Source organism: Betta splendens, chromosome 9, assembly GCF_900634795.4.
Source record: "Betta splendens chromosome 9, fBetSpl5.4, whole genome shotgun sequence".
Classification (NCBI taxonomy): Eukaryota; Metazoa; Chordata; class Actinopteri; order Anabantiformes; family Osphronemidae; genus Betta; species Betta splendens.
This window is the reverse complement of record NC_040889.2, coordinates 28,330,076-28,357,995: the sequence shown is the minus strand read 5'-3', so window position 1 is coordinate 28,357,995 and position 27,920 is coordinate 28,330,076. Positions and strand designations below refer to the sequence as shown.

Sequence of the window (27,920 nt, the reverse complement as noted above, 5' to 3'; positions counted from 1 at the left end):
TCTGACATTAAGTTACTGTAGGACACATCATTAATGTCTTCGGGGAATGGAGAAATGATGACAGTCTGTGGCTCATCAACAGTGATTTATTAACTTTAATCGGCATTTAATGTTATATGGCAAAAGCATCAGGCACTTCAGTTCTCATGATGAAAGTCAGTACCTTGATAAATACCAGAGCAGCATATATTACACCAGAACGAGAGAGAAAGAAACTGGACACAGACGCGGAGAATAACTGAACTAATGACCACCGTATGTACAAGGAAATACATAATATCTGCAGTAAACACTATATTTGATAAATACATAACTTCATGGTTTGTTTAGTAATAAGAGATATTCAAAATACTTTTTAAATAGAAAGGATTTGTATAAAAGTACAATTTCTCTGGTCACCTCTGTTTATTGATGTGTGTGAACTGGGCATGTGCTTTAGAGCCGGGAAGTGAAGGTAAAACCAGGATGTCGAGGTGAACGATATGTACACGAGATATTTCCTCTCACGTGGGTGGATTATTCTCCATCTGTCTAATCTGCCACAATCAAAAAAAATTGCTCTTAAATGATCAACATTGAGCCTTAGAAAAAAAAAAAAGTTAAAAAACTCTAGAATGAGGGAGGAAGCTTTTGTTTAGTGGGCGAGTTTGTGTCTGTGTTGCTCTGAATTCCAGTGGTTTGCTCAGCACTCGAGGCGCCCACCACCGCGGGCCTCATGGGAAACATGGGGTGTGAACATAGAAAAATAGATCTGATGGTCTGGGTGGGTTCTTGGTGCTTAGGATTGTGTCTTATTCAGCTGTGGCTCTAAGGCGTGTTTAGTGTGAACCAATAGCAGCGCAGGGTTTGTGGACAGAGGCGGGACCTCTAGTCGAACGGGCCCCTCCGGGTGGGACTGGGGGACGTCTTCCTGCCCAGTCTGGGCGTTCCCTGCAAGAAGAATCAGACAAACTTATGTAAATGATACACACAACAACAACTGAATGAGCAGAGCGACTCAAAGCTCATTTAACACCTACTGGTGATTGTGCTTTGGAGAAGTTGACGTGTGCGTAGAGCAGCACTGCGATGTCCTTGTGTCCGGCTTCCAGAGCTATGGACAGAGCGTTGCTCTCGTCCTGAGAAGAGGCAGAGAGGGAGGACGTCAAGAGACAGACATCAGGAAGTCAAAACAGTTGATATGCACCACGAGGGTGGAAGAAAGGCGTAGCTAAAGCCTCATTGTTGATAATTGGGAATGACTGAATGTAGTGCTTGAAGTCTGTCCCAAACTTTACAGGTTTTACCGCGTTCCGAACACTTTTTACCGATGCCGTTGTGTTCACTCACGTTGTCGCTGAGCGTGGCGTCGCAGCCGGGTTGAGCCAGCAGCAGTTTGACGATCTCCACGTGGCCGTGCTCGCTGGCGCACATCAGCGCCGTGGAGCCCTCGTCGTCCTGGACGTTGACGTCGGCCCCGTGTGCGAGCAGGGCCCGGACCATGTCCATCCGGCCGTGACTGACCGCCAGCATCAGCCCCGTCTGCCCCGCCTGAAACAGCAGCCGCTCCAGTGAGGAGAGGAAAACCAACCTGTATATAGCTTTTTAACATTTTTTTACATAAAAAAAATCATGTAAAAAAGTTTTAGTTTGTGCCGATTCAAATTGTGTTTTATCCCAAACACAGTTTTCTTTTATAGGTGTGAGAAATTAAGCACCTTTATTGATTAAGCCTAAAGGTTCCTGTTCGTCTGAGTTTAAACATTAGAAGCAGTGACCTTCCTTCACCACTTGGTGTCACCAAAGGACATGTTTTCCTTCTGCAGTAAAACCAAATCCCATTTCTTTAAAAAAAAAAAAAAATTAAAATTAAAAACAGGGACCCTCTGTCATTTTAAAATGTAGATGAGTAACCAGTGTTAAAGGTCGGTGCACCCAGGTTCGCTTGATTCGACAGATTTATTTAGGAAGTCAGTTCTTGAGTGTGGCGACCCTCATGCTGCCGCTGCGTGACCTCTGACCTCCAGGCTACTGACCTGGCTGGCTCGGGCGTTAACGTCGCCTTTGCCGAACAGCTCCTCCACTATACGCATGTCCTTGGGTGTCTCCACGGCAGCCAGCGCTGCAAGCATGATGGGTGTGTATCCGGCCTTGTTCTGCTGGTTCACGTTACACACGTCTGAAACACACACACACACACACGGTTTCAGTGAGGGAGCACTTTACAATCAGAGGTGGTCCCAGCGCAAGTTCAGGCGACCTGTGATTGATTTGTCACCGTCACTGCTGTCACTCAACATCACTAACGTACAAGCACTTGTGCCAGGATTCAGTCAGGCACTTCTGGTCCTGGACACAGACTCCTGGGATGACTGATTGTCTGAGCCGCCAAGAACCCGTCCTACATCTTTTATGGCTCAGCTTGGCAGAGACAACACAGCAGATCCTTGCTGGGAGTGAGGCGAGTATGAGGGTGACTGCTCTGCCACAGAGGTCTGAGGAACGGGGACGGTGAGAGGACAAAGGCTACAATGGAAACGGGGGTGGATGTGCTGTCACACGGCACATGGACACAAAAGGCTTTTGGAGCAGCGAGTGGTTGGGACCTCATCGTGGTCTATAGAGCTTTGAGAGAAGTCACAGCATGGACGTGTCGAGGAAAGAACAGGTTTGAGCTCATATTAGAGCCACAAACTGCTCCATTTACATTAATTCTAAAACCAAATTCTGTACTTAATGCAATGCACATCTCACTAAAGAGGAAAACAGCTACCAATTGTTTTTTGTGCATGAAAACTGTTTCAAGATTCTAATGTCAGCAGAACTAAAAAGGATAAAAGGAAACAATGTGGCTTTAAAGAATTTTGTGCAACTTCTGCAGGTGAACAGGATTGTTACACTATGGACTGTTGTCAGCTGTGGGTCAATCAGGCAAGTGGAAGAAGTGGTTACATGGCTTCCATTACATGATTACTTAAGGAGGAGGATATGAGTTTCTGTTTGTGTGATTAAACCAGAGGAGTAAAACAAATCTCAGCTGCATTTAAACCAAAGCAGAGGTAATCACAGTCCTGTGACGGAGCAGGTAGGGGCTGAAACATTTCACAAACACCGCATCTTAGTGTGAGAAGGACAAGGAGGCCCTCCGAGTCCTCCTGCTGATCTCACCTGCATCCAGCAGCTTCTTCACCACCTGGAAGTTGGAGTGGGACACGCTGTAGTGAAGCGCCGTGTTGCCGTTACCGTCGGCCATGTTGACTATGTGGCGGAGGACTGCCGGCGAAACGGCCGCGAAGCCCCCCAGGAAGTCCTCAACCATGGGCGCCAGCGCCGCCTTCTGGCTGGAGACGCGGAACCACTCGTGCTGCACCGTGTTCAGACAGGCTCTCTGAGGAAGGACGAGCACCCATGGAATCAGAAGGCGTGTGGAGACGCCAGTAAAACAGATCTTTGCGTTGGATGTCGTAAAATGTTATATTCTGTGTTTTGTTCCACGTGAAGCTGAATCATAAGAAAGAAGCCTCTCACCAGATCTCTGTTGCTCACAGCCTTTGCATCGCTGAGGTGAGTTTTGAGAACACTGCAGGCAGCCACCATCTTCTCACTTAGCTCATATCTGCGGGAGGAGGTCAGTGTTTATTATTGCTGCAGTTAATTGTAGTTTTTCTTACCCACTGTTCACCAAAGATCAGAAAATCTAAATCTTAACCCACCTCTCTCTCGTGTCCTGCTTCTCTGATCTTTCATGGTCCTTCTTATCCACATCCTCTGCTCCCTCAGGCTGGAACTCCTCCCTGGTGCTCTCTTCCTCCATGTCCTTGTGCTCTTCCTCCTCCTCCTCCTCTTCCTCCTCCTCCGACCCAGAGGAGCTGCTGTCCTCCGAGCTGGAGTCATCACTTGACGTAGTCTCATACCTGAGCCAGAAGGGGGCGGCAACAACAACACAAGGAAGGGTCTGATGAACAACAGGCCAACTTAAAAAATGCACGTATAAAATCAAATTAATTAACAACTTTGACTGTTTGTGGTTGATTCAACAGTTTGGACTCACCCTCCATTCACCCCGACAAACTGTAGGTTCTTCTTGGTGCCGTTGGAGCCGGGTCGCCCGTCTTTCTTCTTCATGATGGATTTCAGGGTGCTCTGACTGCAGGGCTGCCCTGAAGAAGAAAAGGGTCAACAGCTCAAAGTTATAGACGAGAAGATTATGTCTCTGTAGTAAATTACAAAATACCATTAAAGCGACTCTGCAGCACCTTTTATTTTAAAGTACACGTCTTTAGTAGTTTTGTCTGCAGCGTTGAAACAAACCCGCTGCAGTTAACGAGTCCACAGCTTAGTTAACAAACCCACTCAGGTCACTGACTCACTACAAATGGCTGATAACGCCTGAACGGTTCACTGAAGTTCTCGGACATGATCAAGAGCTTCGGTGGAGAGCAAAGTAGCCATTAAGAGTCCGTCTCATGTCTGTTCCAGTGATCTGTCAGCGTTGGACTGGATGTTGCTCTAAACCCTGAAGTATCTCAGTCATTTTAAGTATAGGCTTCGAAAGCCAAAATACCAGAGGCAGCGCCAGAACACCCGGCACATCTGCCAAGACTTGTCCCGATGGAGGGGCTCTTAGCGCTCTGGGGGACAACCGGGAGGGAGGGAGCGAGCGTGAATTAGAAAGTGCAAGTTCATGTAGAAACATGTGTGCAACACCAGCATGTGCACGCTCGGTAGCAACAAAGTCGTTCAGCGTGTTTCCTGTGTTTTGACAGGTGGAAGCGTGAGGGGCTCGTCAGGAGAAACCCTGATTCATGAGGAGGTTTTCCTGTTGTCTGGATTATAGATATAGAAGTCATGAGGAAAAAGGAACTAAGGTGATGTAGTGGATGATGTTATCTTTTGGCTTTTTTTATAAATAACCATAAAAGTCTGGCACTGGATCTAGACTTCACCATGATCTTTTCGAATTTCTGTTATTCAGCTTAAAACCACAACATCTGGTCAGACAGAAAATCTCTGGCTTTTTGGAAAAGCAAAAACTAATACAGCCTCCACCTGAGTCTGCAGTTTATCAGCAGCAACATCTGGGGGAATCTGATCAAAGAGTGGCACCAACACATCTTTAGACATCGTCCTGTGGTTCTGCAGGTCTCACATTGCGGATGACATGTTACAGTGTTACGTTGAGCCGTACCGTGTAGCGCCGTGGACATCTGCAGGTCCATACGACTCTTCTGCTCGGCTGCACTGATCTGCTGCTGCAGCGCCGGCGAGCTGGCGGCGGCAGGTGTTTCTGCTGAAACCTCCACCGTCTCGGTCCAAACACAAACGGGCTGAGAGAACAGCTGCTCATCGTTCTCTAGCAAAGGAGAAGTCAACGTTAGGATCCAGGCCGAATACTAGATAATAACTAGCACGCATGTCGGCTTCAGTACCGCACCAATTAATGAGGGAAAGGCACCTGTAGCAGGTGTAAGCAAACATTCAACTGGGGGTTCCATGAAAGTGATTAAATGCATGTATTTTGTATTATTTTAATGTGGAACAGAGCAGAGTTTATTATAAAGCATCAATGTTCTTCACTTCTGTGTGAAGGTCGGTTTCTGATCATGAGGCTCCTCAGAGCGGAGCATGAGCTCAACGGTTTTAATTCATCCTCACACGTAATCGTAAAGTAGAACTGTGTTGAAACAAAAAGCCAGATGCGGTTTTAAGCTGTGCAAACCACAAAGCCGTGCTAAAGGCAGACTGTGGGAAGTCGCCCGGCCTGTTGTGTTCAGTGCTCTGATTTACCTGTCACGATCATGTGAACAGGGCCAGTGTGTCTCCAAAGAACGCCGGCAAGTGACCAGGAACAAGCCGGCATTCATCTGCCCACCGGCGTGAACGCATGTTATGTAACTCAGAGAGCCATGAATCAGCAGCAGCGCTGAGGTGTCGCGGAGGCAGCGCGGCCCACAGAAACAACAAGCGGCCGATTGGTGCGACGTTGCTGCCTCCAAAAAAGAAATGAGCTCATTGTTGGTCAACGGCCAAAGCCCCCAGCACATTTTCGGGGTCAGAGATAACTTTGGCCTGTCTGATCTCATCAGGATCCTCTTTAGACCGTGTGTGTGAACACTCACAACTACTGTGCTGCCATTCGGAGCTTCACTTGATCACACGGTACAGTTTCACTATATTTGCACTGCGGTCCTATTCGTGGCTAATGGAAGGATCCACGTCCTAGTCTGTGTGTGATGCAGCTGGAACCTTCTGGTCTGGTGAGAGTGTAACTGAGGTAATTCACCCCAGAGAAGTATAAAGACAGCATGAAGAGAATAATACTTGTAGCCCAGTTACTGTTGTAAAAATGTTGTAATGAGGGAAACGCATGTGGAGCCGACTGAATCTCGTCTGCAAATCAAGCCCTGCGTTTATTTTGCTCCCCAGTAGTTTGCCAGTTCCTCTACCTGAAGACGATCGAGAGAGAGCGTGCGTGCGTCTGTCTCTACATTTTCGGCTGTCTAATCTTAGAAGTATGCAGTTATTGCCTGGCAGGAACCAGTGTATGTGTTGCAACTCTGGGGGGAGAAGGAATGCAGTCATGAGCATGTGGGACCTTTAGCACCCTCACTTAGTCGAGCCCTCACCTTTCTTTGCGACCACGGAGTCGCACTGCAGCTTCAGGATGTCCTCGGCGCTCCCGTACTTCATGACCGAGTTGATGGACGTGAGCGTACTGACCAGTTGGCTGTTGATGGACCCAAACTGGGACTGGGGCTGACCGAACGCTTCTGCCAGCTCAGTGTAGTTCTCTGCCAGCAGCATTTGTTGCTCCTGCAGCAGCTTCTGAACCCTCTCAATGTAATGGTCCAGTCCGGCACCGCCCTGGGCCTGGGCTTGCAGGGGTGCAGGCTCCGTTGTATCCTCTGCAGCCTCTTTGCTGGTGGGGTCTAAAACAGATGCAGCTGGCTGGGAGGGGCCGCATGCTATGGTTCTGGTTTTTAAGCCAACCAAGAAATTCTCATGGACGCTAACTGGTCCCACCCCACATTCTTTGGTTTTAGTCGAACCCGATTTGCCAAGTGTCAACTCCACGTCTGTGGTGGTTCCGACGGCAATCGAACGAGTCTTGGCTGTGGAGTGTAGCTCTTTGACGAGGCCTTCCCCGGCGGCGACCGTCCTCGTTTCTGTCACAGTCGTGTTGGTGTGTTTGTCGCAAGTGTTCAGCTCCATGTCAGTGAAAGAGTCCGTCAGGAGAAGCGTTTGTGTGTTCGTCGACTTGTTTGCAGCTCCCGTCTCGGTATTGGTGTGCCGCGTCGCTGACTCGGGGGCAGCCATGACTGAAGTATCCACCTTGCCCACAGACTCTGGGTCAGTCCCTTGCGACACCAGCGTCCTAATGGGACCAACCAGAACATCGACGGAACAGTCTCCACAGCCGACGGATCTCGACTCTTTGCTCAGATCCGTCACGGATTTGCAGAGAGTCAAGCGGTCTACGGACTCTTCTGTGTTCACTCCCGCCTCACAAACATTCAGCTCCACGCCGACGTGCTGATGGCGTGTATCCACCCGTCTCCCCACACACTTGTCCTCCACCTCAATGCGCTCGTGCACCACCCACCGGTCCATGGGGACCTCTGGGCCTGTGCCGATGTCTTGCACGTGGGGCTGACAGGACACGCCGATAGAGCTCAGCTGTACAGAGTTATCTGTGCCAACATGGCTGCACTCCAGATGGTCACCAACTCCCTGATTGAGCATCTGGACTTTGGCCTCCACGCAGGCGTTGTACATCTCAGGCCTGGCCATCAGAGCTTTGTCGGCTTTTTTCTTGTTTGACCCACCAGCTGCCTGAAGCTCCAGCTTCAGTTTTCCCATCTCCATCTGGTGGGTGGTTTCTTTGAGCTGCACCTCCAGGCGGTAGATCTTCTCCTTCATTGCGTCGATGGTCTGCTGCTGAAGCTCGATCTCTCTCTCAGCTTCGCTCGTCATGCCCAGCATCGCCTCCGTTACGCCAACCGATGTGCTGCGCATTTCCTGCCTCTCCGTCTCCACTCCCGCTTCTTGAAAACAAAGTTCTATAGTCGGGCTCCTCTGAGAGACAGCGAGGTTGTTCATGTTTTCATCAGTTAGTGTGCCGATGGACTTTTGGTGAGCCTGGTTTTGTATTAAGGCGTGAGGCTGATATTCAGTCATATTATTGTCCAGTGTCGTCTTCTCCAGAGCTTGTACCTCGGCAGCTAGTCGCCTGAACTCCTCCAGCCGCTGGGTGCTCTGCTCCTGGGCTTCAGGCTCCATAATGTGCAGCTCTGGTTCTTTCTGAATGGGCCCCGGGTTTTCCATTTGGTCAGCGCTGCCAACACTGTAGGAGCGCTTACGGAAACCACCAGAAAGTGGGTTTTTGGACTGAGCAGCCAATTGTCTTTTTTCTTCTTGCAGAACAGCAATCTTAACCTGTAAGATAGGAATGGTTTTCACCTGCTCCTCTAGCTCCTTTAGCTTCTTGAGGGCCACCACCATTTGCTCCCGAATTTGCTGGAGGTGTAATGGGCTAACGTTTGTCACAGGCGTGGCCATGCCAGAGCTCAGTGGGCTGTGGCGGATGGAGCTGCCCATGGATGGTGGGTAGTAGTAGGGGTTATACTCTCCATTGGAGACATGGCCGTTGATGGGCAGAGCCTGATGGGTGCCAGGAGAGATCTGGCTTGGGGCAACGGAGCCTGAGTAAGAGGACAGCGAGCTGCTGGAGCCCATGCCACCGAAGCTAGCAAGGCGGCGGCGGGGCATTGGGGGCTCGCTGTGATGCTGCAGGAGCAGTCGCTCCTGTTCAAGCCGCTGCCGGGTCTCCATGAGGGTCTTCTCTACTTGTGGGTTGTGACGAGGGGCAAACCGCGGAGAAGGAGGCGGCAAGAGCGGTTTCTGCTCCGTGGTGCTCGAATAGGACTGTTGCAGCAAGACTTCACAGGTTGCCCTAGAGAGGGTGGGGGTCAGTGGGGCAGCGGCTGGGGCTCTGGGGGCGAAGAAGACCGGGGACTGCTTGTCGTCGCTGTTGGAGGAGGACAGGGAGTCTGTGGAGGTCCATTCAGCCTGAGTGCTGCCCCGAGGCCCCGCCGAGGGTTTGGTCACTTTGGGCTTCCTCTGGATACTCACTTTCTTGATGGTGTTGCCTTTCTCAATGTCGTCGACATACTTGAGGAAATCCAGGTCCAGCTGATAACCGTAGGGGGTTTCAACGTAGTACGGCGCCACAGAGTCCTTGTCTTCTTCGGTACTCGGGCATCTATGACCTCTTTCTGAAAGAGAGCATGAGACGACACATTAGAGAATAATATGTTTACACTAGAGACCACACTCTGGTAGGTATGAACTCTAAGGAACAGATTTCTATGCAAAAAGTGTCAGAAAGTGTTGCCACCGCTGCTCATGACTGCCGTAATTTGACATTGCAAGTACAAACACGTCTCATGTTTCTCACATTGTTGTTGGATAAACACAAGTCATAATCTTATTGCCAAGAGGTGGTTTAACTCGGGCCAAAACTATGTTTGACTTAACTATGTGGCGCAAGGCAATATAGAAAGTGGAAGAGTAAAAATACATAATTTAGCCTGGGGAAGTTTGAGGACACCCAAACGTCTGAGGGCAAAGATTGTGACAGACAAACAGCCTGTTGTTTACAGAGTGTGGATAAGAAGAGTCAAAGGGGTCAGAGACACATGTCAACATTTTCTAGTCCAAAATCCATCCCTGACTTCAACAAAATGCAAAAACAAAACCCACCAACAAGGGTAAATCAGAAACAAGCCACATTTTACAAGACAGTCCAAACAACAACATGGAAACACTAATCTTAAATGTGTCGATGGACCAAAGCTGCTTAAATCAAAGTTCAGATTGAAAACACACGGCCGACGTGTGGAGCCCTGGGAGCCTGTACTACACTCACACTGCGTTGGCTAAATACAGCGTCTTGGTCTTGGTATGCCTGGAACTCCCAGACTAGAACAAACACAGGCTTGAAATAAAACAGCGCGGCTCCTCTTTTTCAGCCTGTCTAACTCCAACAACTTCTCCTGTCAGTCCCTTCCTTTCAGCGGCAACCGAACAGAGCGTAACAAGCTAAATCTGCCACTAAAGCCTCTCCCCCTTGTTGTTCGAGCTTCACTCACCTCAGTCCCACAGCACTCTCTCCATTTTCACTTTTCTTCTGGTCTCTGCTGCAAACAGCAGCCGCTCTGAGCTGCAGAACTGCTTTTTCTCCTTAAGGTTTCTCAATCCTCTCTCCATAAGGGGAAATAAACTCCACTATTGGTGTAAACTAGGCACAGCGCTGCTCTGGCGCACTATTGGACAGCTGCCTCCCCAATCGGGAGCACCTCCCTTCCATAATAAGAGTCCTGTTATTCAGCTCAACACAATAAAAGCTTGTTCTTAAAACAAATAGGCTGAAGATACTGAAACTGCAGTACTCTTATTTACACAAAAAAGCTGTGTAGCAAATGCTTTCATTTCACCAAATATCCTTCATCAACATTACTATAAAATTATAAAATATGCGCTTGACAGGAGACAAAAAGGCCTTGATGAATTATTATTCCTACATCCAGTCAGTTGAATAGAATTCCATTCATTATTACTTCGATGACTGTCACAGGACCATATCCACAATAAATCAGAACTAGTTTTTATTTTGAAAAGTTATGTTTTCAATATTTAAGCTTAAACTCTAAAAATGGTTGACCATGCTGGGTTTTTCTTAATATATTTCTGTAGATATTCAGAGGCCTCAATGCTTTGCTCTACTTCTGGAAAGACAAAGCTCGGTCTGTTTTCCTCTGTGCAATTCTGCAAAGAAAGCACATCCTGTTTTACTGCTGGTATAAATAAACTAACTCTGTACAGCAGCACAGTCCTGGTCTTGTGCGGTCTGGTTTAGAGGACTCTCTCTGGCACCAGTTTCTAACAGGCCATGTCACACTCACATCCACAGGGTGACGGCGGCCCTCTGGTACTGCAGAGACCCCCAGCAGCTGATGGATGACCTCATCAACGCGAGACAACTGGACAGGTCACACTCCAGTGACAGGGACCCAACGCTGACACGACGTCTCGGCAGCTGTCATTTTAACAGAGGTCATACAGCAGTAACCCTGATACAGGACTATCTATTAACGTCATTCGTTATGTAATTATGAAAACTGTGGAACTACAGGACATGGTGGGATGTGTTTGAGCGACATCTAGAAAACCTCACTCAGCCTTTTGTGCCTCAAACTGAAAACAGCTGGGACGAGCTGTTCAGCATCACTTCACCCACAAAACATCCCACATTGTAATGAAATGAGCTCCACCAACACGACCTAGCCCTGCTAGTATGTGAGGAACGTTTTAAAGTGACCTCCACGGGAACACGACACACATTAGCAGGAGCTTCGATACAGCAGAACATTCTGCACAAGCTCTAAAGCGATTTCTCACGTTCCAACAGCTACTTGCCTGCTGTCACAGACGACATCCAGGCCAGAGGCTCCAACACGAACCAGGTGTGGATTGAAAACAGTTCTTTGAGCTCAAGTTGAACACATCGATATCTAAAGAAGCAACACTTCCTTCCATGGACATCATCACAGACACAGTCATCCTTTAATTACATCTACAATACAACAAGTGTATGTATTATTTATATGTATTTGCTCTTTAAACCATGAACTGAAGTTGGGCTTTTACAGCACCTGCTTCGTACAATTTTTAAATTATTGGCTGACAAAAGCCTTTTAACATCCACAGCATAATCAGGCCGGCGGTACAAGTCCACCAGTTGTCTGTGATCTGACCAGAGCACTGGAATCTCTTGGTCTGAAATAAACAGTTAATGCTTCATGCTTCACCTGTTTACACTCACACAGATTTAGGTTCTGAAGATGTCACCTCCAGCTCAAGGAAAATAAAAGCGGTCTTAAATAAAACCAAATCTGGAGCAGCTGTTTGTAGGGAGAATGTGATCTGACCTTTAAATAAACAATAGGAGTCATCTAACAAATCACAGCAAGCTAGTGATTTAATGATACACACTTATTATCAGAGAAAAGACTAGAGGTTTGGAAAAAGAACAGGTTTGAGTAAATCACCCAAATGCCCATCCAGCTGTGCTCGTCAAACTCACAGCTGCAGAGGCAAATAACTGAGTGAAGCAGCTCACACCTGCAGTGAATGGAGTGCGAGCAAAGCATGACGCAAGAGGCCTCTAACGGCCCGGTGCACCCACGGCCCTGTCCTCGTACACGCCTGGTATTTCCTGGCTCTGCCTGCCGGTCCCACATCACTAATTACTGTCAGTAAGCAGAGCCAGTGTTTAACCAGTGTCTGAAAATGCAGCAGCGCCTGCAACAGGAAACACGCTGTGCATTTTACAGGTTCCACCGGCTGGAAAGGAGGACGAAAGCTGCCTGCTGGGATCTACTGGCTCCTAAAAAGTCACAGCGCTGCGTGAAACGCTGGTGCCAAATTCAGCAGCTCAACTCTGACAGGACGATGAGGACGGAGGAAACGTCTGAGCTTCCTGCAAACACAGGGGCTGCGTTTCCATCTCACACACACTTAAAGCAACAGATGTGTAGACAGGTTGTTTTAAATAGATGTCCATCATGTAACATCTTTGATGTGCGTTTTTAATGTAATTTACCAAGTGGGTGTCATTAACAGTTTTTACTCTAAAGACATCATCAACCCAAGTGTGATAAGTGTTTTACATGTAGGTTATGTTTAATTTAAGTACCGATGGCCAAAACTAACCTGCATAAGTTGATACCCTGAGTTCACTGCATTAAGGAACAAATGTTAGAATACATCACCAAGTAGTGCCCCTCACTCTGGTCTAAGCAGCGAGATGCGTACTTCATTTTACTGGTCCCATCACACTGTACCACCTCATGAACATGCAAACAGTGCTGAGGCCAAACCGCCCCCTGCAGCAGCACTTTAAATACAGACAATGCTCCCATTACCACACACTGAGATCCAGTTGCACTCAAAATAGACCTGCATTAATTCAATGCCCACGACAGTAGGAGCTCGGTCAACTATTGTCTACGTCTGCCTTTGTTACAGCCTCACAGCCCTGACGCAGACACGCATACAGCAGTGACTGCAGGTGGTTTTAAATGGCAGCTGGCTCGGTCCCTGCTGCAGGCAGACAAACACTTGACTGGGTCTGAAGTCGCAGGGGGTCAAAGTGCCTCCTGCTCTCTGGGCCTTCTGTCCACAGCAGAAACATTTAGACACCACTGCTTTTTGGATACGACGCATAATAACGAAGGTTCAAATTCTTCCACAGACTGAAAAGCAGAGTCGAGACACCAGCTCATCTGAAACCTATCAGAAATACTGACTTTTAGTACTGATCTCTGCACGTGAGCATTCTAAATATCTCCCAGTTCAGCAGGAGACCACGTGGACATGTTATAGTGTAACTGCCAACACTAGGTTATTTTTGCAGATAATCTGTGAGAGCATATTTGCACTGTTGACATATCAATCCTCTGCATTTTTCCACATTCTGGTAAACGTGACAGTGAGAAGTCTCGTGTCTGGGACGATCGCAGGCTGAAGCAGGGGACAGTGACCGTGCCCTGCACGCTGTGAATTCCCAGAGGGATTTGAGAGCAGGCAGCTTCATCCTCCTGTTAGTCTGCTGAGGAATGCGAGCTGTCTGCAGGTGCGTGTTCTGAGCTACGCCTCGACCGACAGCGCTTATTTCACACTCGAGCGTGGAAATCGTCTCTACACGTGCAATACACAAACATGTGGGGGAAAAGACACAGAGGAGCCACTTAGTTTGGACAAAAGCTGTCCCTGCAAGCAGACGTTTGACATTCCCCTAAAAGAGGTCTATAGGAAGGACACGCACCAAAAAAAAAAGATTAGCATTTGCACAAACTTCTATAACTCAAACTAAGTGCTTTCCCCTTTTAATATGAAGAAAGTTGTAACCAAATATAACAATTTAGTGAAGCTCTGCATGGAAGAATCTAAATAATGCAGCAAAAAACAGACCTAATGCTCACTGTGTTCCTATCCACAAAAAGAAAATAAATGATTTTTAGGCAGCTTCAGCCGAAGAGGAGCCGCATTGTGCTTCTTTGTTTATCTCTGAACAGGGCCACAGGCTGACAGCCTCCAACCGCAAGACACTGACGCAGTCAAGGTGGCCCATCAGCCCCCAGTGCATAAATGGACACGTTTAAAGAGTTGGATGTGAGAAAAACAAGAAACAAAGAGACAGAGATCAGAGAAAAGAAGCCAGACTGACAGAGGGCTTGACTTGGTTACTGTACCTGGGCCGGTGCCGTTCACGTGCATGGTTTGAGCCATGGCTGCAGCTGTGTGCTCTCAGTCAAGACCTACTGCGCTCATGCAACTGCCATGCGTCAAGTCCAGAGAACCATGCAACCTGCAAACTGAGACAGAACACAAAGAACACCTTTAGAACCAAAAGAAGCTCAGAAACAGTCAGACGTGTAAGCAGCAATTAGACAAAGCTCTTAATGAGACAAACTGCTGCATATACGTCACTAGAGGCTGAGTGTAATGTTTATTCTTAGTCATGTACAATACTGACTAATTACACAAATATTTTCCAGCCAACAAATAAAAAGCCATGTCTTATGTCCACCAACACAGATGTCCTTCCTGGGGAACGCTGCAGCTCACCATGTGACGGACGGGTCTGACCTCTGCTTTTCCACAGGTGTGTTTGCATCTGACATTTATGAACATAATGTTTCCATTGATAATGACCAGAACGCTGCACACAGGACCTCTATGAGCAGAAACAAAGGAGCCTTTCTTCTTTTATAAAGAAGGAGCCAACACGGGGGAAAGAGTCGACCTCACGGCCACAGAGGGGGCTGATGTGTTCACGGAGCATTGGGAGAAGCATCTTGAGATGAGGCTGAGCTGGATCAATTATGAAACAGATGCACCCAGGGCACTGACTTGATCCTCCATTCTGTTGATTATTTATCTTCTTTGTCCACACAACAGAAAATATGAGACATCTGCCCTTTAAGATTTGTGGCCACTGGTAACATCTGTAAGGTCCCACGGCCTGTAGTTACTACCCAGGAGTGCTTTTGCTCTGTTTCAGCACATGAATGCTTGTTTACATCATGCATCTGCTCTGATGCATCTAAATCCTGGATGTAAATCATCCAGAGGAACAATTATAGATGCGACAGAGAGGAGCGCTATAAACTAACCATTACGGAGCTGGATGAACTGTTCCAACACTCAAATAGACTGGAGCCTGAACGCCTCGAAGCTGCTCCTCTTCAGTCATTACAGCTACAGTATATTAATGCTAAAAAGGCCCTAAAGCTCAGAAGGTCAGCCTTTACTTTGCATCACTTACTGCAGTTCAGATTCACAAAATTAATTACAGTTTGGGCCAAACTTTGGAGCATTTTCATGCTGCAGGAGACAGAAGCAAACCTCATGCTGGCTCTTCCCCAAACAACAACAACAACAACAAAGCAAGCAACTGCCGCTTCATGCAAATAAACCACAATAATAATACATGGGACTGACCCGGCATCTCCCAAGTGTCCTGCTCCATGGGCTTCTAGAGAGCAAACCTGGAGGAAGGAGCAGAGATTCCTCAAACAACCAAACTGACAGCCTAAACGCTCTCACGCCTGTAAAACCATGCTCTCAATGAATAGTTTGGTTTAGAAAACAATAATAACAGCAGTTATACAATTCATTAACGTAAGCAAGAGAATACTTTTCTTTCAATAAAGCACGAAGACAGATTAGCAAGTACGTGTTGTCAGCATCTGCAGAGCCTCGTGCTCGTGTGACATCATTTGAGGTCAACAGTAAAAAACAGCCATTATTGTGTTTCTTTGAACAGAGTCACGCTACAGGACGTGACGCAGGCTCAAACAGCTGAAACTCTGATCTCCATTCAAACGCAGACGCTCAGGGTCCTCTCATGCAGCTTACCTTCAACTCTCATTCTAACGTCCACCCACCACACGCAGGTAGCAAACGCGACTGGGCTCAAGCCCGACCAGCAGCCCGTTCCCAGCAGGCCTCTGAGCCGGGATCCGTTTCAGCTAAGATTAGACGACTTCCTCAGATGACAGCCAAGCGATCTGAGGCCTATAATAGGAAGCGGGACATTAGGCCTTTTGGGCAGAAGCCATTCCTCCTCTGGGCCCCCAGGTAAAAAGTATGGGGAGCTAATGTGGTTAATGCCCAGTCAGTCTTCAGGGCCTGCTGACCATGAATGCAATGGACAACAAAATGTAATGGAAAACTTTTTTAATGAACAGTTACTGATTAACCAAGAAAGCGGTTCCTTTTGGTGCTCAGGAGCTGAAGGTGAACACTGAGCATAAACCAGAGCTCAAAATCACCAAAGACAACTCAAACAGACCTTCAGCATACACCTAATAATCACTGGAACAAGCTGTGTGAATAGGTCAATTATTTTAAGTGAATTGACAGGGTTAACATTTGAGATTGTGTAATAAACAAACACTTTGTCAAACACATTAAGTAATTTCCCTCATCAATATTCTGTATGTAAATAAGAATTAAGAAGAGATAAAGACTCAGTTTTACTAATAAAGCCCTCCATGAATCAGGTTATGTAGCAATTTTGTAGAAAAGAGTAAGTAAATACTAAGTTAAATAGCAGAATAAACAATATTATTAGGAATCAGAGTGTTCAATCTCATAAGTCGCAGCAATTTTGAGGATTAAAATCAAAAGAACAAATAAACGATGCTGCCAAATCTGCAGGCAACGCCTTCGAGTAACTTATGTCATAAGAAAACTCACCATGTTCAGTCTGTTCTAGACGGATCAGACCTGATTAGAGGAGCTGAAGCTCAACGACAGCTGAGGAGCGATCATAACGAGCAGGGCAGCCTCATTGGAGCCTCAAACCAGAACAACTCGTTTTGTTGCTCCTCAGCTGTTAAATATCAAACACGCACGTCCAATCAGAGATCTGACAGGAGCCGAAAAGGCAAGTCTCCGGATTCACGCAAAACTAAAACAATTCCACCTGCACAAATGTGTCACACAGTCAAATTCTGTGTCTTCGTGAAGAACAAACATAAAGCTGGGGAAAAACATAAGGTTGGGAGGAGGAAAAAAAAAAAAGTCGCTAAAGTTTAACTTAAAACCAGCAGCAAACGTTGAATCTTTAACCTGGACCAAACGCCGTTCGTGCCACATAAAAACCTCGCGTGGGCAGGATGTGGTCAGACCCTTCACATTTTCCACTGTGAAACACTAAACTCCAGTTTTGCTGCTTGTGTGTCAACAGTAAACAGCAGGAGAAGCTGAACGAAGCCGCCGCTCTGAATATTCAGCAGCCTGCTTTTTCCCCTAATAAAAGCCCGGCCTATGGAAAAGGCCCCAGTGGCTCAGGAGCATGAAAACGCGAGCCGCGTGCGCAGCAGCATTTTCACAGGTGTGTTTTTCACGGACAGAAGAGCACGCGCGCCTGCTTTCGGACGGAGGGGAGCGCTGGTGGGTCTGTTGCCATGTCTACTTGTCACCTCCGCTCTGCATCTGGGCCTCATTAGCGAATGCCTTTAAAGCTCTGGAGGAGAAGCTGCTGCGCCGACTGTGGAGGAGACCGGGCACCTCGGCACCGGCCGTCGGACCCTCCGCTCAGCGCCGGTGCCGCCCCACGGCTCCGTTTCCTTTCATGTCCCGCTTCAGCCTGCTGAGATCAACTCAGAAATCCTGCCTCAAAGCATTTCAATTATCCAGCAAGGAGGGAGGAACCGGCACCAATGAGAAGTCGGCCCAGGGGATTTGTGCTGCACGGACACATCCAGTGGCCGTAAGTAAAGACTGGAGCACAAAGAAGCCACACAAAGCCCAAACGTCACGTACTGAATAGGTCGACATCACTGTATTTTCAAGAGTCAGAAAGTTTGGGAGCAGCCATTGACAGATGCTGAGGTCATTTAAAGCTGCGTGACAGTGAAATCCTCTATCATTTACAGTCCAGCAGCTCTGAGTTTCAGGACTGATAAAGCAAATCTGCACAGTAAGAAGAGAAGCAGACGCCAGGTGATTTAGCGGAGTGGGTTCCTCCAGGAGCTTCCAGTGCAACAATGGAGGCTCTTCGGTTACACATTCCTACCAGAAGCACAGTACTCAGGTACTAAACCGGCCGTGTGCATCACCACAAACCTCCTCCTCCTCCCAGGAGTGAGCGTCTCTGCTGATCTGCAGCACCGACGGCTCCTATTTTCGGGTCAGCGCATGTTGACGTGTGGCAGATTGAGTGGACGCTGTGTTTAGGCCCCTGACTGCTGGGTGGCAGTGTTGGACAGGAGAACGGACCGGGTCAGACGTGTCACACATTCATCTGTCCTCTACAGTGTATGTAGAATTTGTTGCAATAGCAAACAACGCGGCTGTGCCGTGTTCTCAGGTTCACTGCGGTGTCCCATCATGTGGAGGTGTAGCTCCATTTCAGGAATGTGCTGTAAGTGGTTCATCTTATCTGGACAGCTGCTCTCCAGGGGTTCAGGCTCGTCTCATCGGAGTCTGGTGAGACGCGCTTATATGCAGATAAAGCTGCAGTTTCAACGGGAGGTTAAAGATTCCAGTGTCTTCAGTATCGTTCTCCTGGTTCGGCACACGCTCCTGGTCTCTCCTCAGACACTTTATTATTTTCACCTGGTGAAATGTTTAATATTAACAGAGACACTCTGAGCCCACACAACATTTCATTTCCCACTTCTCCCAGCATGAAGCTGCAGCAAGCGCCAGTTTTGAAACACCCAGTGATTTTTGTCCAAATACAGCAACGCTTCCTTGTTGTAGCAACACTGCCCCCAAACGGCAGAAAGTGCCACATGGATTTAATGCAGCTCCAATCTGCACCAAGCACGACTTTAAGGAGCCATTAAAACTCTAGTGCCAACAAGGAGATGTCTTGATATGAACTGAATCTTAATGTGTAGCAAAATACAGTTGATGGAAACGTGTTTTAGAAATTTTCCAAGTCAACAAAAGGATTAAAAGGTGAAAACAAATAACTCTGCTTTTGAAGAGGCCGAATCATCAGAATCCGTCCCAAGCTTTGGCTCCGCTCTATGGGGCATTGTGGGAGACGTCCCCCGTCTTAAGTGCTGCTTGTTTGCTTTTGTGCCCAGTGAGCCGCCTCTGCTGACCTTCCAATGAGACGCACTCCTTTCACTGACAGACACTGACAAAGTAGAACAAGCTAATTAAACTGATGACAGCAGGAAGGAGGTGAAGGAAGCTCCTCGGCGCTGCGGCCCTCCCTGCGCTGGACGCCTGCCAGGGGAGGCGAGCGGCGGAGGGGGTGGGGGGGGGGTCACGTCATGCGTGTGCTGCCTCTCATCACGTGTCCCCTCCGTCAGGCCACTGTTGTCCCGTCAACAAAGCAGCGAGGACGTGCAGGGAGGAGCGCAGCCGCGACTCGTCCAGCGTTTAGTTTTCTTCCCGTCACAACTTTTGAATGCACTCAAACATCAATGAAGTAAACTCCGTCAATAACTCAGCCCTGTGAAAAACACAACACGGCCCTCCTCCCCCTGACTACAAAAACTACTTTAAATACAGGTAGAAATTATTGTTATTTGGATTAGAAAAACGGGCTGTTAAACATTAAAAAGCACCAACGACACCTGTGAGCTCCAGAGGCATCATCCACGGGACGTTATCTGAATCCGTCGCTTGGCTTCTTTGAACGCTCGAGTTACTCTGTATCAGAAGCATCAAATGTAAATGTAAAATCTATTGGTGCCCATCTGCTGAGCACCCGCCCTCAGCTGCTCTGTGCCGGGTGGCGTTTGTGGTGCTCAGCTGCCCTCATTGTTTGTCAGAGCAGGGTCAGGGTGGTGCAGCTTAAAGTGGTGACATCACTGATCCCAGACCTGATTAATTAGCTGCAGTGCCATTTGTAATCAGGGACACTGAGCGGGTTAATCTGGGGAAGCCGTGGTTATCCCCGCTCAGCTGCTGGGGCACCCTGTGACGAGGAGGACAATCAACTGCAGCAATTAGGACCTGATCTGGCCTGGAGCGTATAAAGACCGAATAAAAGGGGAGAGATTCAGTGAAATAAACATTCATCCGTTCATTCATAGTAGACAGTGCCAGACTAAATAAGGTGAGTCATTTGCACCCAGTTAATTCACAGTTTTTACTCTAAAGCTTTTCAAAAAGATGAACCCCTCGTGTTTTTCCAAACGCCAATGATGGAGGAAGGAAGGGGGAGGCACAGGGTGAGGACTAATCCTATTAAGATTGAATCTAAATGATAGGTTCCGATGAGAGAATAAAGCGTGTAGAGAAGGAATGCGTTCTTTACGGAGGGATGATGAGGCACAAACATCTTCCAAGTGGAAACCGTTTGGGCCTCACATGGCGGAGAAAAGCTGTCCACACACCACTTCATTCCCTGATTTGAAAGTCTAATTTATTGCCACAACAAGGAAGTGGGGGAACAAAGAGAGAGGAAAGTGGATGGAGCCGATGACAGGACAGATTGAGCCACAAAACAATCAACCTGAAAGACTAATCTGAACATTTAGGGTAAAAACTAGTCAGATTCAATTGTGTATAATGAACAGGCATAAATAGAAGCGTTACAGCTGCTGAGGTGTAACTAAAACACACCCACAACCATCTCTGTGGTAGAAGGTACGTCACCAGAGACCAGCTGTAACAAACCAATTTCATCTGAAATGACATGGGAACACTGGGTTTTGCACTTCCACATGGAGGCCAGTCTTTCAGTCCCACACACTTGGGTCACTTCTAATGTCCAAGTATGGCAGCACAAAGTGTCCTGGGTTCAAACAGGAAATAGCAAATGGACATTTTGCTGAGAGAAGCCAAAATGACAAAATATTTAATTTTTTTATTTAAAATCCTACTAGCTTACATCAACAGCTAATATGTAGCCCATGAACAATAAATGAGAGAAATAAAAGGTTGAATTCCCAGCCATCGATGAGCGACGGACGCCCTAATTACCGTGGGACTAACGAATGACTGCCGTGTCATCCTTTCCATTATCTTGGCCCGAGTTTGGGGTCACGGGGTCACAGACGACGGAAACAGGAGCATGCCCGCATAGGTATAATGCACCGCATTGTATTGTGTGGGGAGGGGGGGGGGGGTGAGGAGGGGTGTATTCCCAGTGGGCGTTATCCTAGTGACAATAGCGGCAACATTCCACTGGAAACACTGTGGCATTATGGCTTCCCTCTGGATCCAACTTCCAGCAAAACAAAGAAGATTAGGGCTCACGTTATCCTGGGAATTCTCACGTCACATTTAGGAATCGCTCAGAGGTGAAAAAAGAAATGGCTGATAAGCCTCATGTACCACCCGACACCAGGCTGCCCTCGGACCAGATCTGCCTTCCTACGGATGTTTCTGCTCCAAATGTGAAACAGCAAGAACATGTTCAACACATGTTCAAAACTATTTACCATTTAGTCATAGACCCCTTCTTTCCAGCTACACAGAACATTACACACACTGCTTAATGTGGTTTATTGGTTTAAAAGGCATCAGAATCAGAGAAGCCTCTGCTATGAATCCTACTGTCTCTAAGCACGTCTCCGGCCATGAGCCAATATTGACTTGAGCAGCGACCCGTGCGCCGGTATTATTTCAGCCACACTGGAGAACAGGAACAGGCAGCGTTTGCTGGTGGAGAGCTTTGGTGGCAGATGTCACTGAATATGTAACGCAGCAGACGACAGGGGAAGGGAGGGCGGTTGGACAAACAACGAAGGGCGGACAAACATCTGCACCAGGACCTGAAACGAAACCACCTTCAAATGAGCTCAGCGGAAAAACACCGATCCCGCTGCTAGAGCACAAACGCACCAGAAATTACAGCAACTCCCTCCAATTTGGATAAAAAAACAAGCCGACTCATCAGTTTATATATGCCAGTGGCCATTAAAAACTCAACCATAAACGATCACACTAAACACAACCACCTTCGCCAGTCGAGTTCTACTCCTGTCCAGCCACGAACACGGGACGGGTCAGGGGACCGGCGCACGGCGTTGCCATGGTGATCTGCCCCTCGCTTTGTGGAAACTGAAACTTGAGTGGATGGAGGGCTATTGTCAAGCCAACATCACCGCAGACACGCGGCCAAACACGTTTCACTGCACTAACGACAGGAAAATCTCCATGCTCCAAAACGAAAGCAAGAGCAAAGAGGGTTCAACAAAAGGCAGCATCGTCACAACACAGCAAACCGCCCGCTAATTACACATGACAGGTATTTTTTCTCCAACTTCCCACTTTAATTATAAAGTTTCTGCCTCCTAAATGCAGCCTGATAAAGTCGCTCTGCCGGTGGGAGCTTTCACCAGAGATAAGATCAATAGTGTCACCAGGGAGTCAATCTGCACTGTCAACAAAGACCCGCCGGCCGCAGGAGGAAGTAATTTACTGCTGCAGTTTACCAGTGTGCTGAGAAACGCCCGACCTTCTGAGGAACGAGGTTTACGCCGACTCATGGCAACGGTTTGGAGGAGGCTTCGCATCACATTCGATCTCCACAGCTGTGATGCCACCCAGACTGGACGTCCTGCTAATTAGCTCCACTAGGCTTCCTACGCAGGCCTGCGGACGGCTGGCGGCCTGTGATTACTGCGTATCTGATGGAACGTGACCGGTGCGTGAACCGTGGCGAAGCCTGCGCCGTTTACAGGCTCACATCAATCAGCAATAAGAGCGCGTGAGCCCAGATGGGGTCGACCAAGCGGTGGGTGGCTTCAACAAATAAACCAAACCTTAAACCTCGTTTCATATGATGGTGGAACCATTAGAGCTACAGCATCGCAGATCCAACACACGCTGCAGCCACATTAACTAACATTAACAGGCTAGTGTTAAACTTAAACATGTGGTTCTATGCAGCGACCTCTTCACCCTGTTTGTTGCCAACCAGCCTAAATACACTTGCATGATGAAGCGTAGAGGTTGGTGCATCTCAGCTGGGACAGTGTAGAGCAGCAGCTGTAGACATAACAGACACCCCCAACGCAGCCACAACCTTGACCAGACCCACGTGCACTTCAAACCATCTCATTCACCAGCTCTGCTCAGTAATGAGCAACAAACGTCTTCACCGGACGTTTACATCTTCTGCATAAACATAAAAGTTCAGTATTTCACACAGCACGTACCAAAACCACGGAATTCAATTAACACTAGCGCTCACCTTCCACCAGTCAGTCTTATTTTGTGTCTGCAACTCCCAGTAACAGTGCCCAGTATAACCAGAGACATCCACAGGAATCCTGAGGGTGAGAAACGGAGACGTCACCCAGCGCCGTGTCACACGGGCCAATGGCGACACAGCTGCTTACAGCAAACACACGCGCTGTAACCCGACAACAGCAGGCAGCGAGGGCCGTAACACGAGGAGCCTGGAAGCAGCGGCCGAGGCGCCGGCGTCCTCACGGCCGTAAACAGAGGCTTCCCCGGCTTCAGGACGGACTAACATGAGTCACACTAAGTCACCGGCTTCTCCAAAAGCTGCACGTTTGCATCTGGACACATGCGTTGCCTCTCGTGACCGTGATGGTTTTTCTATTAAAATGTATGATCTGATTGTAAAAGTGTTTGTTTGGGCAACAATCCAAACCACAAAGCTGCCATTTTACCAAACAAACAGAGGAGATTTAAAGGAAGCGAGTTTAGCATCGAGGACTTGGATGGTTTCAAGCTCAGGCTTTGGTGCTCAACTAAGTAACATTCATTACGACACACAAGCTGACTTTCTGTTTATTCTAAAGTGATCCACGTCAGCAGACGTGGGCTAAAGCCCCTCCTGACGGCTGGGATCCCGCTCCCTGTATTCACAGGCCACATGGGTACAGCTGCGGCGCTGTGCTGATAAGCTACACGCACTGAGTCCAACCCGGCTTCTTGGGAACTGCTTCAGCCTGACAGGGAAAGTCTGAGCATGTCTGCATAGCTGAGGGATTATCGCCGTATAAACGGAGCCCGGGTTCCCCGTGCACCTGCCTTCAAGTGCAACAAACAGGCGGGACGTGGGACTCCTCCCTTTGGATAATCACGAGCTGAGCTAAGACGCATCAGCTAACGATGCATCGTCCACACACCGGCAGCTGCCTGAATGAGGCCTGCAGGAAGTGGTGCCGCACCGAGAACCGCTTTGTGCTCAATGGGGCTCAAGACAATGCAGCAAATCTGATTTTTCTAGTTTCATGCAAGAGTCACCTAAAACCTACAAAATGAATAACTAATTCAAAATCGAATGAACCAGAAAAACTCAAACATAACCAAGAACATTTATGATGGAAGGACTCACGAGACGATGCATTCAAAGTGAGACGAGTGAAGCAGTCAACAATTCATGACTCAGACGCTTTCTGGTATAAAGAGCACATGAATGAAAGAGGGGGATCAACATAGGAGGAAACAAAACATCTTTGTGAAGCACACGTCAGGATTTATCTGGGATTATTCTCAGCTACAGAGAAACGCCTTCAGCTCCTTCATGTTCACCGCAGCAGCGCTCCTGCGAACAGAACCTGCACAAGCTGGAGCACGTTCACCTGAATCATCCAGGTCTGCGCACGGTGAAACCACCAGATCCACAAACAGGTCACGAAGGGGGAACGCTGGAGTTCTCCATTAAACAGTTAAAGGAAACTCCTCCATTCAAATCCCAACATAATGGAAACGGCAGCTTTGGGTTCTCAGTCCTGGGATTGGGTTCCTCTCATCAAGCCGGTGTGAAGGAGCACAGGTCAGCGTGCTGGGTTCTAAAATATGCATCACATTCAGGTTCCCTGAGTGGACGACAAAGCCCCAACCGGTCCAAAACAAACCGGTCCCCTTCCATCCCGGGCCACTCCAACTCTGCTGAGCCTCTAAATCCAGAAAGCCACGATTTGAAAGGCTTTGCGTTGTTCTGCCAGAGCTTTGATGGTTCCGACAATTACTTCCTAGCAAATTTGCCAACAATGTGGTGCTGACCCGTCCGCTGCCCCCGACGCTGGTGAACCTTTCAGGAAGGTTCCCTCAAAGCTTGACTTATTTCTCCTCTGAAACTTAAAACCTGAGCGATCGTTCACAGGTTCCACATTCGTGGCGGAAGGTTCTCTGCGATATCTCACAATTAGACCTACACTTTGAACACGGCTGTCTGTTTGCAGGGGGCTCTAAGTGTTTAGTGTCAGTGGATCTACTGTTCAAAGCACATCTGATCTGGTAATTACAGGGCCGTCACCCAGGCTCATGTAGGTCTTCATCCCACACTTGAAAACCGGAACAGCTGTAACAACTCCCTTCACAGTAAAGCAGCAAACCAGTAAAAGTGGTTTCTTCCCACTTATCCAGCAGTGAAGCCCTCACATAAAAAAACAACATGGCTGCATGAAAACTGTCCTTTTAAAGTTAGGGAACCCAAAGGAAGCTGTATTTTAAGCACTAGAACATACCAGAGGCACAGATGTTCAACCAAAACTAGAAATTACAACTCAGCACCCTCTTGACTTAAAATTACAGAGAAAATGTCACTGTGATCCCACAGAAGCTGAGCAGCGAGGCCAGATTTGACGTGCAACCGGCTCAGACAGCGCAGTGGAGTGGAAGTCATTCTGTCTAAACAAACACTGGAGGGACGGCAGTCACAATAATCACACAGAGGTGGTGGAGGGTGTGTGTGTGTGGGGGGGGGGGGGGGCATCACCGGCCGGCTTTGATCATGTGGACACAAGGGCAGAGTCACCGAGGTGCTAATTGAGAGATTTCTGCCATGTGTCCAGAGGCCGGGGACCGTCCCCATGCGGCGCTGGAGGTACCACCCAACACCAGGCTGCACTCGGACCGGATCAGCGAGAAGCCGAGGAATGCCCTGCTGCGTGTGCTGCTGGACGACACGCACAATGTACAGATTTAACCCACGCTAGAGTGTGAACAAGTCTGAGCTCAAAAGAAAAAATGTAATTTATTTACATTTAAGAAATTCTTGACCAAACTCATCCAGATGCTTTTCACACAGATCTGCTTCATGCAGCAACCTCTGGAAAAGGAGGTTAATATTTCTCCTCCTTGTGTTATTAAGTCTTAAGAATGTGCTGACAGATAGTGTTCTCTATGTAGTGTACTACAGTACATCTGAGCTGCAGAGTGAGGATCTTAGTACAAAGTACAGTCCAGCTCTGGACCAAATGCAGTTTATTATTTTCTACAGATCACGACGGAGCACGTCTGGACCTCACTGTCTGAAGGGCTGCTTTGTTCGGCCCTACTGGATGAAAGCACTGATATTATCGGAGGTTATTATATTAAACCCAAGTGTAGAAAAATGGAGTGTGTGATAAAGTGCCACTGTGGAAGCTTAGGAATTTCATGAAAGCGCCGCCGGAAAGCTCATAGTCCTCCTCTTGACGTGTCCATTCAGAGCTCGGTCTGTGAAGAGCTGAGAAAGAGGCGAAGGGCCTCCATTATCAACCACACAATAGAAAAGCATCCAGGTCTGTCCAGTCCACAAGCGCCTCAGCTCTTCAACCCACTTGAGACAGGAAGAGCACGAGCACGCGTCCAGTGGGGGAAGAAACACAACTCACAACTGCGTGCGGCTTAAAAAGCGAACAACACGGCACAGAAATAATACGGCTTTGTTCAAAGTCAGCTCCAGAACGAAGTTCCTCAAAATGACGGTAGCAACAATAAGAAACGATGAAGTGTGTGGAAGTCCACAGACAGTCACGTCCACGACGGGAAAGATGGGTGACGTGAAAGGATCCGCGCGCCTGGTCGCGAGCCCACGCAGCAACATGTGCGGTACATGCCCCACGCACAGACGCATGTTCGGATGATTGTTGTGGACAAAAACACAACACACACACACACACACACACACACACACACACACACACACACACACACACACACACACACACACACACGTAATCCCGCTTAGCCAGCAGCGCTTCATGGGATTGTCTGGTCGCTGTAGCACCACCTGACCACGCGCGCGCGCGCACCCGGGACACGGCAGGTACAGTTCGCCTGAACTACGAAGTTTATTTAGGCGACACACGTGCACGAGGTTTCAACTACACACTTTATCAAGTAACCGCTGCGTTTATCAGTACGTTCCTGCCTCTGCGGAACGCCACGTTCAACTCACCGCGTTACCACGCCGCCGTCTCCCAGGCTGCTGCTGTGGACGTGAATGCAACTCCTCCGCTTTGTTCTCGGCGTCTAAATCCGTGGAGGTGGAGTCGTCCGGACGCTGAAATAACTAAAAGCAAACGTGTAAACGCTTTGACTGAGTCCCGTGGCGCGCAGCACGTCCCGACCGCACCGCACCGCACCGCTCCGCCGGCAGCTCTTTGTACTTGTCCGCTCCAGCAGCAAGTTGTTGAGCCGCGGACATGCGCACTAGCTGCTCCGGCGAGCTGCCATGAAGGTCAGTGGCCGCTACAGGTGTAGCTTACCTGGCGCCAGGCTGTGGCCTAGTTAGTTAGCTACGCGAGCCTCAGGAGGATAAAGCTAAAGCACTAAAGCCAGGATTTCACTTTGGAGCCTTTTCAAGAGTCTCAGTGGCGGCTGAATTAGGATAAGACTAGTTTTACAAACAAATAAGCTAACGTTAACTGGCTAATTAATTCAGTAGTTTAATCGCGCTCTTTCTAGTTTCAAAAATCACCATCAGGTTACAAACCAACTTTATTAATAATCGAGAGGTTTTTATTGATTAAGCAAAGCAAGACGAAATAGTAAAAGACTGAAATAGTTCCTCAGATAGTTAGGTTTATCTTCCGCTGCTGAATATAGTTCCCTATAGTGAGCGCATTAATACCTACATTTCTTGATTGACGCCCAACACAGAAGCAGATCCGACTAATTTTAAAGATTTTTACAATAAGGTTGTTAAA

At 48.1% G+C, this 27,920-nt stretch overlaps 1 protein-coding gene across 3 annotated transcripts; it reads right to left on the bottom strand.

Annotated features, from left to right (window-relative positions):
- Positions 1-72: 72 nt before the first annotated feature.
- On the bottom strand, positions 73-27,438 carry kank1a (KN motif and ankyrin repeat domains 1a). Of its 3 annotated transcripts, XM_041072086.2 has the most exons (13): positions 15,964-16,052; positions 15,547-15,593; positions 14,295-14,417; positions 6,606-9,254; positions 5,168-5,332; positions 4,031-4,139; positions 3,693-3,893; positions 3,508-3,595; positions 3,148-3,367; positions 2,016-2,158; positions 1,330-1,530; positions 1,020-1,118; positions 73-930 (listed from the first exon to the last, which is right to left on the bottom strand). In XM_041072086.2, the coding sequence occupies exons 3-13, from the start codon at positions 14,329-14,331 to the stop codon at positions 868-870; spliced, it is 3,975 nt and encodes a 1,324-aa protein (XP_040928020.1). In that variant the 5' UTR covers positions 14,332-14,417; positions 15,547-15,593; positions 15,964-16,052; the 3' UTR covers positions 73-867. The 3 variants fall into 3 exon arrangements, with proteins under 3 accessions (XP_040928020.1, XP_029016772.1, XP_040928021.1); XM_029160939.3 differs by lacking the exons at positions 15,547-15,593; positions 15,964-16,052 and adding an exon at positions 27,170-27,438; XM_041072087.2 differs by lacking the exon at positions 14,295-14,417 and having other exon boundaries at positions 15,964-16,081.
- Between the last annotated feature and the right edge of the window lie 482 nt (positions 27,439-27,920).

Coding starts and splice junctions, on each gene's coding strand:
- kank1a (XM_029160939.3), bottom strand. CDS start 14,331: ATGGCTCAAACCATGCACGTGAACGGCACCGGCCCAG. Junction 9,255..14,294: donor CGTGAACGGCACCGGCCCAG/GTACAGTAACCA, acceptor GCTCTCTTTCAG/AAAGAGGTCATAGATGCCCG. Junction 1,119..1,329: donor ACGCCACGCTCAGCGACAAC/GTGAGTGAACAC, acceptor GCCTCTTCTCAG/GACGAGAGCAACGCTCTGTC.